The sequence below is a fragment of the Nicotiana tabacum genome, chromosome 11, assembly GCF_000715075.1.
Source record: "Nicotiana tabacum cultivar K326 chromosome 11, ASM71507v2, whole genome shotgun sequence".
In the NCBI taxonomy this organism is placed as follows: domain Eukaryota; kingdom Viridiplantae; phylum Streptophyta; class Magnoliopsida; order Solanales; family Solanaceae; genus Nicotiana; species Nicotiana tabacum.
This window is the reverse complement of record NC_134090.1, coordinates 160,088,038-160,100,925: the sequence shown is the minus strand read 5'-3', so window position 1 is coordinate 160,100,925 and position 12,888 is coordinate 160,088,038. Positions and strand designations below refer to the sequence as shown.

The 12,888-nt window shown below is 36.1% G+C and overlaps 1 protein-coding gene across 1 annotated transcript; it reads right to left on the bottom strand.

Annotated features, from left to right (window-relative positions):
* Positions 1 to 10,957: 10,957 nt before the first annotated feature.
* On the bottom strand, positions 10,958 to 12,660 carry LOC107792700 (uncharacterized). Its single transcript, XM_016614934.2, has 3 exons — positions 12,493 to 12,660; positions 12,163 to 12,244; positions 10,958 to 11,973 (listed from the first exon to the last, which is right to left on the bottom strand). The coding sequence occupies exons 1-3, from the start codon at positions 12,514 to 12,516 to the stop codon at positions 11,198 to 11,200; spliced, it is 882 nt and encodes a 293-aa protein (XP_016470420.1). The 5' UTR covers positions 12,517 to 12,660; the 3' UTR covers positions 10,958 to 11,197.
* Between the last annotated feature and the right edge of the window lie 228 nt (positions 12,661 to 12,888).

Genomic DNA, 12,888 nt, shown 5'->3' with positions numbered 1-12,888 from the left:
ATTCGAACATTCCACTCCAACAGCAGCAGCAAATAGGGAACACATCAAGAGCAGCAGTCCTTTCATCAAATTCAAGACAACAACAGGACATTACTGTAAGCAATATGACTGGACAACAACAACAACTTGAAAACACACCAAGTACTGCAATAATGAACTCAAATGCTGGACAGAAACAACAGGAATCTAGTACTCCTATGATTTCTGAGGAAGATAGAAAACTGCTTGATGCATTGGTAGACTCTACACATCGAAACTCAGTAAGTTCAATGCAAATTGTTAGTACAGGAAATGTGAGTAAAAACGGGAATAAAATGCAAGTCATAAAGCAACATCACAACACGACAGCTTTGGCAAATACACAACAAGGAAATGATTTGATGACACAGGACCTCGTCGACAACTATCCGTATCCTATGAATGTGGATAGAGATATGTATGAGGAAGGAGAAGAAGATGTTGTTTTGAAAGAATGTCGTGCACATGCAGCAAAACAAGGTGATTTATCTCATATGCATAGCGGCAAAATAATGAAAGCACATACAAGGAAAAATAGTTGGGACGACAAGGTCAGTGATTTTTTAAATGTTAGGTGACCTCCAATGAGAGTTACCAAACAAAAGAAGGTTGTCCCAACTACCTCAACGAGGTCAAACCATTCAAAAAAGAAGTCATGAATTTTGAAGACATTTTGAAAAGCTGGGACAGTGATGACAAAGATTTACAAATTGAAGAATTTACAAGTTTGGGCAAGAAGGGACAACAATTTAATTTCTTCTTCATTTTATTCTACCATTATGTTAGTATATTCATTTGTAATATCATCATAGAGTATGTTATAAACTCTGTGATGATCATTGAATATTTGGTACTCTCTAGTTCTTATTTTTTACATGCATGCTAGTAGGTGAGGCTATTTTACGCCTCAATAGGATTAGTAAGATCAGGTTTAGCCCAGTTTGTGTTACCTTGGTCCTATGCCTTTGGAAATTATCCACACGGCTATGAGATTATATGCCCTCGTGAGACTTTGCAGGCAGCTGCACCATGAATCCTCTACATAAGGCTGCCATAGGCATTGTGAGGCATAGAGGAGTGATTATATAGCCAAGGCATATGGGTAACAATATTGGTGCTATTGTCCCCCTTATTTGTACTATTCCTAATTGTTGTATTTTCTTTTCTTTTTATTAATAAAAAACTAGCCCTAGACGCTTGCCTAGCGGATTGCGAAAAAAAAAGAAAAAAAGAAAAAAGAAAAGGAAGACATGTCTCGAGCTTTGTATTCAAGTGTTGTTGGGAGCTTGATGTACGCTATGATGTGTACTCATCCAGACATTTGTTATGCCATAGGTCTGGTTAGCAGGTATCAATCCAATCTTGGAAGAGATCATTGGAAAGCTGTAAAGAGAATTTTAGATACCTAAAGGGAACTGCAGATTATTCACTATGTTATAGTGGAAATGATTTATAGTTGAGAGGATATACAGATGCTGATTGGGCTGGTGACCGGAATGATAGAAAATCAACATCAGGTATGCGTTTTTACTTAATGGTATTGCTATATCATGAAAAAGTAAGAAACAAACCTATACAGTCCTTTCAACGATGGAAGCTGAGTTCGTGGCTTGTGGTCTGCAGTACAAGAAGTTGTTTGGTTGAAGAGATTCTTTGAGCATTTGGATATTAAAAAGAACTCTCAGGGTCCCATGACTCTATATTGTGATAGTCAAGCATCTATTACATAGACAAAAGATCCTAAGTATCATAGTAAGACCAAACACATTGACATAAAGTATAACTTTGTGAGAGACATGGTAGCAAGTGGAGAAATAAATTCACAATACATTCCTACGCGAAGCATGATAGCTGATCCTTTTACAAAGGCAATATCTAGAGACCTGTTTGAGAAACATGTTATGCTAGGTTTGCAAAGGATATGAACATATTTATATATTGTAAAATGACTTTAGTATTATGATATGCTCATCAATATTTGACTCTTGAATTTATGCTTATATCTCGTATGCCTGTGATGATGTTTTTTTTTTGTTGTGTGTCGAACAAGTCGCGAGATTGGCTCTCTCACACGAGCAATCGCCTCTTACGTTAAGAATCTTGAAGAGATGAGACCTTATGAAGCTTGGATAATGCAAGGTTGTATTTACTTGTAGAGATCGGTAATAATGACAAGAAGTCAGACTTAGGAAATTTACCATTCGATTATGACTTGTTTTGTAAGCCAGATGTGAGTTTCTCCAAAAAGTTGGGTTTGAGGATTATTGAAATGAGAAACTCCTATTAGACATTTGGAGTTATCTAGACCAAGACCTGTACGGTGTTGAATGATTAAAAGAATAAGACACACGCGCCAATATAAGGTGAGAACACTGTAACATGTGTTTCATACCACGTGTGCTATCGACCAATGGAATAATGGAAGAATGAATTCGTGCTTCTTCATTGTGTGAGATCCCAAAGAAGTTATATTAACTTTTAAGGAATACCCCCTTTTACTGTCTCTTGAAGTACCAATCAGTGTTACTATTTTAGCATGTCACAAATAACCATGAGTAATTCGACAATGCAGTGCATGTCTAGGAAAACAGTTGATTTGGAATGGAAAGATTCGAGTAGGAAGGGAAGATAACAAAAAAATTAGTAATTTTAACTTGTATTCATAGGTCGACCATTACACTTACCATGAGGGTATCGAATGTAATTATGGATACAAATTTAAAAATGAACTCACCTCTTTCGATGATGAGGGATCAGATAAATAGCTACTGGAATAACAAATGATGTATGGGGTATTACGAGTAATAAGATCCTCATGTTAGTAGTAAATCCCTTCTACATGTGATTGGATTTCTATATGGAGCTATTAAACTACCTCAAAAGGTTAAATAAAAATATTATAGCTCTCGAGATCGCAGGCCGCACGAACTATTTGCTAGTATGAGTTACGTACGTTATTGTCATGGTACTGGTTTAGGTCAAGTCCACCGCGCGCAAAGTGGGAGATGTTGGATATTGGATTTGGGTCACCCATATGGACCGAACCAACCCGTTTTTTAAGGAGATATGATTAAAGCAAGTTAAGGTTTAACTCCTAAAAAATAAAACTACCGCACGTTGCAAAGTAAGTGGGAGCGTGGGAATCAATGTGGATCAGTTTCTTGGTAGTTTTTTCTCTAAGAACTTCCTTTTTCTATATAATCAAGGCTCTTCTTCTTCAGATAAGAGGACTCCGAGCAATTCTCCTTACAAAGATAGAAACACACTAAAGAAGAAGGCATCTAGTTTGTGAAAAATATTTCATTTCCAAAAGAGACGAAGTTGGACTTGAGCAATTGATCAAAATAGGTTCTGCAATACTTCTGCTACTATTAACAAGTACACAAATCGATGTCCATGTTACTCGATTATCGTCAACAATAATATAATAATTGATGTCCACTAGGTACTCTCAAGTCTTTATCAATTGCAAGCTGGCCATTTTCCAACATTTTCTGTCCCGAAAATGTTCTTGGATTCCTGTGCTATTTTTGCAAGCTGGTGTTAACTTTACTAAAGCCTTTGCAAACCCTACTTGACTTTTAAGCATCCTCGCCTTATCAAAATGGTCCAATTTCCCTACATATAATAATTGAAATCTTGAAAAGTTGTCTTATATAAAGGTCATTTCGTGGGCCTTTTTTTGTTGAAAGCTTCAGTTGAAAAGAAACGAATTTGATACTAAGAAAAAAGTTGAAATGACAAAAACTTTCAATTAATTAAGATATAGTAATGCCACTTAAAGCGATTCAATCCACCTCAAATTGATTCAAAGCACCAACTACCGAGTACCAAGTACTACAATGAACAGGTGTAAATGTTTAAGCCAAAGATCATTTTTAATCTGCGGACTGACCGCCGCGAAAGTGTATAAATTTATATTCTCCGTTTCAATTTATGTGAACCTATTTCCTTTTTAGTCCGTGCCAAAAAGAATGACCCTTTTCCTTATTTGGAAACAAATTACCTTTACACAATGTTTTATAGCCACACAAAATATATGTGCCTCATTTTACACCACAAGATCCAAAGTCTTCTCTCTTTTCTTAAATTCTGTGCTCAGTCAAATGTGTTCACATAAATTGAGACGGAGGGAGTATATTTTTTGTATATAACATTTGCAAACGTATATCTATTGCTCACGCTCAACTCTAGTCCTAAAAAGGATAAGCGGTCGCTGCAAATATAATCCGATCTAAAAGTCCGAAGTCGAATCCCACAGAGAACTAAGACTTAGCTATATCTTTTTAATATCACTAAAAAGACAAGTTTGAACAATTTTCTAAATTATAAAGATTGAGATTTATATTTCTAACTAATTAACTAGCAAATACTAAAAAATTGTAAAATTATCAACTAACTAGACTAAGAGTTGGAGACTAAATTAAGGAGGTCTAGAGTTATGATTTCCTCAATTGACGGAATCCTTATAGCTATGTTCCCTACAATTTTTTCAATGTATTCTCTACTGATCGTGAGCACTTTAGGTGTCGTAATTCTCTTTCGGGAAACTACAACAATTTACTAGACATATTCTCTCGAACTAAGCTAGTTGGCTTTATCTAACTGTTCATTATGACCACGTCAAAGCTTTGTTATTTCTAAACCTGCTTTTAAACTCACTGTATTGATTTCTCACATACGTTAGGAGTGACGTTGTTCAACAACTACCTAAATATGTACTCTCTCTCGAGCACTACACACTAAATAGGCACAGTCAATTGATGGTCATTCAATCAACAACAACAAACATGTAGTTGAACAAGTAGAGAAATCCAACGGCTCAATTATATAAAAACATAACAAGAATTTATCCTACAAAAGGTTCTATCAAAACCCTAGATAACACATTAGCTATTCATAATAGTATGTAAAACTACAATACTAAAAGTCATAATCACAATGAAAAAATAGGAAGAGGAAGGAAAAACTCGTAGAAGAATTCTCCGCCTTGCTCATAGTGTGTCTCTGCCTCCTTAGGTCGAATCTGTGTTAAAAATTGGTCTCTTCCCCTCAAAATATCGTTTTTCCATGTATATATACCAAGTAGGGTCGTGCCCAAACTATTATACCTTCTCCTACGAAAAAACGGATAAGTTTCCAGGCCTGAACGTTCACGGTCGCGGCCTGGCGCGGTACGGGCGCGGTACTTTCCTAGTGTACTGTCCGCGGTAGCGGTTTCGACCGTACCTTTCACCTTGTTCCGTCTGGAATTTAAAAAAAAACATAAAACATGAAAGTTGTAACCATTTGAGTTAGTTTTCCAACCATATATTGTGGAACCCAAATGGAGTTTTGACCGAAAAGTTATGTATATTTTATTAGACAGTGCGCAATATGCCTACTCGATTCTTTGTTTTGTTGCTCTATCATCCGTTGATCCCCGAATACGATCCCGGCTTAAGTCCTTGTGCTTTTACTCAGACTTCAAAGCTCCAAATCACGTGAATTCATTATATAACTTCTATATAGCTCGGAATCACTCCTACAAGGCATAAAACACACAATTAGTACAAAATACTAACGATTAAAACGCAAACTCAACTAAAGTGCAGTAAATTTGAGTGTAATAAGCGACTAAAATACGTAATTATAGCCGATCATCAACACCCTACACTTAAACCATTGCTCGTCCTCGAGCAATCAAACTACATTTTTTTATAGACACGACCTTTTTAAATAATTCTCCTAACTCATCACACCAAGAGTATTTAAAATAGACTAAGCACAAAAGCGTAACATCTTCACCTCAAGATTTGACTCACAAGTACCACGCATTATTCACAACTCACTCACTTAGTCTAACATAGAGGTCACTGACATTACCTTTCCTTCATGAATCAAGTGCCCTCATACAAGAAAAGAGAGTAGTTCCACACAATAAAATTTAAGAATACTTAGGAACTCAAGATAGAAAGAATTCACTCACTCTCAGAAATAACATTCATACGCCACAAAAGTTGCACCATAAGATTGCCCGTAGTGTACTACTCTACTAATCGAGCTCGTTCAGTCTAGGATCAAGTAGGACTTTATTTGGTTGTAATGCAGGTTGCGGGACGGGTAGGATATATTTGGATATAAGAGTGACTACACCTCTCTAAGCACTTTAATACATATACTTTAACATTCAAACCACATATTTATGTCAAACCAAACTCCACCTTCACATCAATGTATATTACCTCATTTTTCTTTAAGCACACTTATATCAAAAGCCACCACTTATCAAGGAATATTATTTTCACAACAATACAACTATTTTTTTTCTTTTTTTTCAATTCAAGTGGCTCTTACTTTTTCAAAACAGTGCACCTTTCTCCTTATTTAATTAGTTCCACTCAAAAGTCATACCAACCACCCCACACTTTAACCTTTATAAAGTTCATAAACAATTCAAGTGCTCATGAGAGGTTACAATGGTTCAAATAGATGGTTAATTCAGACAAATGGGTAAGACTTGTAATGTGGTTTCCAAAGAAACAGGATTACAAGCTCAAAAGGGTTAACTACGATACATAATAATTAGGCGGGTAAAATATATATACCTGGCTCAACAAAGAAATGCCTATATCACTTCCTAGACTGAATAAAACTACTATTTCGCTTTGCAAACACACGGGGCAAGTTCTAGGCATCAAATGCAATGCACAAAATAACACCCAAACCTCACACACACACACATGGCACATAACTCACTCAGGATTGGATTTACCAAGATACTCTAATCAAAACAGTTACATTTAAAATCATACGATTTAAGGTACTTATATAAAAGTCAACAACTGAGCCTAAGCGTCACAACCAAAGTACTCACTATTCTCAAGGCATAACAAAGTCAAGAGATATTGCTTCAATTCAAAACACAATACAATGACTCATATTTCTAAAAAAAATAATTACACCCGTTTCAAATAAAGCCCTTGAAAAAGAACCGCGTCACAGAGAAAAACCAAGGGAGAATTGCTACACTACCTAACAAAAAAAAATCTTTTTATTTTATTTTTAGACTTAAATCCCTCAAGAAAATTGTCTAATAGATCCATCGTCGGGAAAAGTCCAATCTTTTCTATTTTACAAAAAAAATTATTCAATTAAACTAACACAACTAAAATAGCATAGAAAGTCACACAGACAATCTCCTCATCCCAAACTTAAAATTGTGCATTGTCCCCAATGCACACCATAACTAATAAAAGGGTAAAAGAGACTCCCTGGTAGGCCAAAGGACGAAGCACTAACAGCTCATAGGGTACTCAGACTTCTCCCAAGTTTGGTCCTTCGTGCGGGTACCTCACACGTAGTTCCAACCATTTGGTTTGTTGTTGCATCCTTCTAATACCTTTGCTTTCCATGCTCCTAGAAAATAAAAAATTGACACTATAAAAATAATACAATAAAAAAAATAATAAATAAAAGAAAGCAATAAAGTTGGGTTGTCTCCCAACAAGCACTTGATTTAACGTCGCGGCATGATACGAATCACTTTTTGCCTCCACCTCGAGCTTATGAATTGAACCCCCATTTGCCATCAAGTTTTCGGCTATGCTCTAGGGGTGGAGGAACAATCTAATTGGCCCAAGCAACCATTGTACTATTCTACACTTCTTGGCTTTTAGATGGGGTATGTAATCCTGTCTTTCTGGCAAAAACAATTCCAAAATGTAGGCACCTTGTTCCTCATTCCTTGACTTCTCAATCGGCTTGGATGACTCTATTTCCATATCGTCATCCAAGCACAATGTAGAAAAATGTTTGGAGTGAGGACCAATGCGCTAACACACATGAACTTCAGGACTTTCAGCATCCTCAACATTAATGATACTACAGTCAACAAAATTTGTATCCTCAATGTCATTGGCTAACTCTAGTTTCACTTCTTCAACATTGACATCCTCAAATTGTAGTTGGCTAGGTTGTTGATGTTTTACTCTGACCTCCCCAATTAATACCTCAAATTCATACTCTTCTTGGCTACTATCATCAATATTGGTTTGTTGAGCATTAAAATCTACAACCACTTAACTCAATTGAGCCTCCAACTTGTGAATAGTTGCCTCTTGCCTTTCTATCTGCAATTATTTTTCATTATTTTGTTTTAGAAGGCACTTTAACATATCCTTGATCTTCTTCAGGTCTGCATCGCCAAGTTCTTTGTTACTATTAACTTCACAAGAAAAGGTAGAACCATCATAATAAGGGGTTGGGGGAAGATAAGAAATATAAGCACAACCATTAAATTGACCATCTTTACCACCACACAAATCACACACATTCCACAAATAAGATTGAGTTGGTGCAAATAACTCGCTCTGAGGCATATTTTGATAATTTTGATAATTTTGATACGGGTGGTTTCCTTCACAATATGTATGAGAATCAATAGTAGAATTATCTACACCTAAATTCCCATAATTCTAAGATGTCATGTTTCTCAAATCAACAGTTATAAAAACAAATACAAAAACAAAACAAAACAAAATAAAATAAAAGTTAAAACTTGAACCTTAGCAATATATACAGCTACAACTACACCGTTAGTTCCCCGCAACGATGTCAAAATTTGATCACGCCCAACTCTAGTCCTAAAAAGGATAAATGGTCGCTGCATATATAATCCGGTCTAAAAGTCCGGAGTCGAATCCTACAGAGAACTAAGGCTTAGCTATATTTGTTTAATATCACTAAAAAGACAAGTTTGAACAATTTTCTAAATTATAAAGATTGATATTTATATTTCTAACTAATTAACTAGCAAATACTACAAAACGGTAAAATTATCAACTAACTAGACTAAGGGTTGGAGACTTAATTAAGGAGGTCTAGAGTTATGATTCCCCAAATGTCAGAATCCTTCTAGCTAAGTTCCCTACAATTTTTTCAATGTATTCTCTACTGATCGTGAGCACTTTAGGTGTCGTAATTCTCTCTCGAGCAACTACAACAATTTACTAGACATATTCTCTCGAACTACGCTAGTTGGTTTTATCTAACCGCTCATTATGACCACGTCAAGGCTTTGTTATTTCTAAACCTGCCTTTACACCCACTGTGTTGATTTCTCATATACGTTAGGAGTGACGTTGTTAAACAACTACCTAAATATGTACTCTCTCTCGAGCACTACACACTAAATAGGCACAATCAATTGATGGCCATTCAATCAACAACAACAAACACATAGTTGGATAAGTAGAGAAATCCAACAGCTCAATTATATAAAAACATAACAAGAATTTATCCTACAAAAGGTTCTATCAAAACCCTAGGTAACACATTAGCTATTCATAATAGTATGTAAAACTACAATACTAAAAGTCATAACCACAATGGAAAAATAGGAAGAGGAAGGAAAAACTCGTAGAAGAATTCTCCGCCTTGCTCCTATTGTGTCTCTGTCTCCTTAGGTCGAATCTGTGTCAAAAATTGATCTCCTCCCCGCAAAATACTGTTTTTCCATGTATATATACCAAGTAGGGTCGGGCCCAAACTATTATACCTTCTCCTACGCGAAAACGAACAAGTTTCCAGGCCTGGACGTCCGCGGCCGCGGCCCGGGCGCGGTACTTTCCTAGTGTACTGCCTCAGCCCGCCTCATGTCCGCGGTCGCGTTTTCGACCACGTTTTTCACCTTGTTCCGTTTGAAATTTAGAAAAACATAAAACATGAAAGTTGTAGCCCTTTGAATTAGCTTTCCTAACATATATTGTGGAGCCCAAATGGAGCTTTTGAGAAAAAAGTTATGTGCATTTTACTAGACAGTGCGCAATATGCCTACTCGATTCTTCGTTTTGTTGCTCTATCATCCGTTGATCCCCGAATACGATCCCGGCTTAAATCCTTGGGCTTTTACTCATACTTCAAAACTCCAAATCACTTAAATTCATTCCATAACATCTATATAGCTCAGAATCACTCCTTCAAGGCATAAAATACACAATTAGTGAAAAACACTAACGATTAAAATGCAAACTCAACTAAAGTGCAATAAATTTGAGTGTAATAAGCGACTATAATACGTAATTATAGCCTATCATCATCTATACAAAAAATATGTATTTTTTCGGTTATTATTTTGAGAGCGGTTATACAGTGTCATTTTTCAATATTTAACATGTTAGAAGGCTAAACATTTTTTCTCACTTGTTTAAGTTTTCCAAAATAGCGATGTAAGAGCGTTTTCTTTTTTTGGTTCGTGGGATTAATTAATTGGACACGGTAAAACTGTTTGTGGTGGAAAAAAATCCAATAAAATAAATAAATATGAAAATAATTTTTCAATCTATTGTTTTATTTACATGTTGAACGCTCTTTTTATAACATGTCTTGTTTCTTTTTATTGAGTCGAGCGTGTGAAAAATATATTAATTACGAGTAATACTGAAACTCAAAATCTAAGACTTCTATGTTAGGTTTCTATCAGCATTATTACATCATTGAATATTGAATAGCAATGATTAACCAATAAAGACCCATATAATAGAAATCATAAGCTTGCTTTACTTTATTTTTAATCAACACCATTAACACCTAATTGATCTCAACAAATTCTGGCTTCATTATGATTCACTTGCTTTTCTTTTAGTAATTCTCATTCCACTTGAGTTAAGAGTTTAATTAACGTTATATTTAATTAAATACTCTTAGAGATTGCCATTTTAACATGTTTAAGCCTCGAGCGACTCACCATCTGCTGGAAACCAACAACAACAACTACATACCAAGAAGGCTACATAAGTGGGATCCATCTACTCGAGACCATAAAAAAGAAATTCAATATTATATTTAAGCTTGCATGGAGCACAAAGTGGTGGATGATAAAAGAAATAATAGATTTAAATTGTTACACCAAAAAATAAAATTGGAAAAAAGAATAATCTCTTGTATCATGAAAACAGAATGAAAACCAAAGAGATTTTATTATAAAATATTTAACGAATTATATAACAAGGCAGGTAACCAATCATCTGGTCACCAAATTATTTTCTCTGTAAACTTTTCTATTAAAAGTAAGCCTTATGCATTGTTTTTGTATCTCTGATATGATAACAACATGCAAAAGGATTCCAAACTTTAGTTCTGGAAACTTCAAGAAGAACCCAATTAAAAGGTGGCATGGGCCCAGACAACGGCCCACTGATTACATAATTGAGCATCCAGCTGCATTCTCTTCACTGAAGTATTCATTGCATTTGCTTACATAACAGCCTTTTGGGAGTCCATACGGAACAGGCCCGGGCCCGTAACCATACGAATTCGTATGGTAGCATGGGCCCGGTGGAGGGGCGGGTTGTACTGGTCTTCCGTACCAATGATAACATGGGCCTCCATGATAGCATTCGTAACATTGCCCACAACCACCATATCCTGAAGGCGGTTGTTGCGGGTATCCTTGTACTGGCATCACTATCACTGGCTCTGGAGCATACGGTGGTGGTGGTTGTGGTGGTGGAGCTACCGGTGCGGGTTTAGGAGCTTCCTTGGGCTTCTCAGGTTCTTTGGGCTTTTCAGGTTGTTTGGGCTTCTCGGGTTCCTTGGGCTTTTCAGGCTCTTTGGGCTTCTCGGGTTCCTTGGGTTTCGTAGGTTCCTTTGGTTTTTCCGGTTCTTTTGGCTTCTCAGGCTCCTTAGGCTTCTCGGGCTCTTTGGGTTTCTCCGGCTGCTTGGGCTTTTCTGGTTCTTTAGGCTTCTCAGGCACTTTGGGCTTCTCGGGCACTTTAGGTTTCTCCGGTTCTTTAGGTTTTGCGGGCTCCTTGGGCTTTTCAGGAGCCTTAGGCTTTGAAGGCTCTTTGATCTCGATACTCTTGATCACTCCCCCTCCTTTGCAACACAATTTGTCACGAATTTTTTCAGGATTGCAACACAATACAGTAATGGTGATAGTATTGGCCTTCTCATCATACACCTGATCTCGAATTTCTTTTTTCCAAAATATTTAATACCACACACCAAAAAGGATAAAAGAGAAAAAAACAACTCAGTTCTCATCCATACATATTCTTGTCCTTAATAGCAGTATCCTCATTATTCATTGAAATATAAAAATGAAAAACTGAAATTTCAAAGGAAAATTTTGCTCTAAATTTAGAGTTGCAAAAAGAGACTCACGAGGGAATTTGCAGAGAACTTTCTTGACCTTCTTGTAGCAGCTTGTGCATTGAAGATCAACCTTTAGCACCATTATAGTGGTCTATTTAACAAAAGAATTGTAAGTTATTGGTCAAGAAATATACTATTAAAAATTATACAGTGACATAATAAATGCAAAAATATCATGCTTGAAATTCAAACATGTTACCTAATACAATTTTGAACTATCTTTGTTAATTACTGCACAAATCTTCCTTTCTATAAAGGCGATTTGGTAATTTATTTTATCTGTACAGTATAATTTTCGACGGAGGAGGAAACATTATAGGAGATTGAGAGCAAACATACCTTCTCAGTGTTGTCACCACCCATGGTTTGAGAACTAAGACTCTCTTGAAAGTGATGATAGATCAGAATTCACATAAAAATGAATTTCTTGGTGATAACTACTCTATAGGTGGGGGAAAATGGGAGGGGAAGAAAGAGAAAGAAAAGGGTTTAGTTTTATAGTATGAATATGAATGATGTAGAGATGGCTTACGATAGAGAAAGTATAAAGTTAAAATTCACGAGATCATCAATATTGGCTGCCTCTATTGGTGGTGGGGTATGTAGGAGTAAGCCTTGAATAAATAGCTCACTATTTATGTTGTTTGTAATGGTAGGATATCGCGCATTTACGACTAGTTAGCTCATAAAAAGGTGTGATGTAGGCAATCAACTCTGAATACTTTAATTATTTTG

Coding starts and splice junctions, on each gene's coding strand:
- LOC107792700 (XM_016614934.2), bottom strand. CDS start 12,516: ATGGGTGGTGACAACACTGAGAAG. Junction 12,245..12,492: donor GTGGTGACAACACTGAGAAG/GTATGTTTGCTC, acceptor TTTGTTAAATAG/ACCACTATAATGGTGCTAAA. Junction 11,974..12,162: donor AGTTCTCTGCAAATTCCCTC/GTGAGTCTCTTT, acceptor TTTGGAAAAAAG/AAATTCGAGATCAGGTGTAT.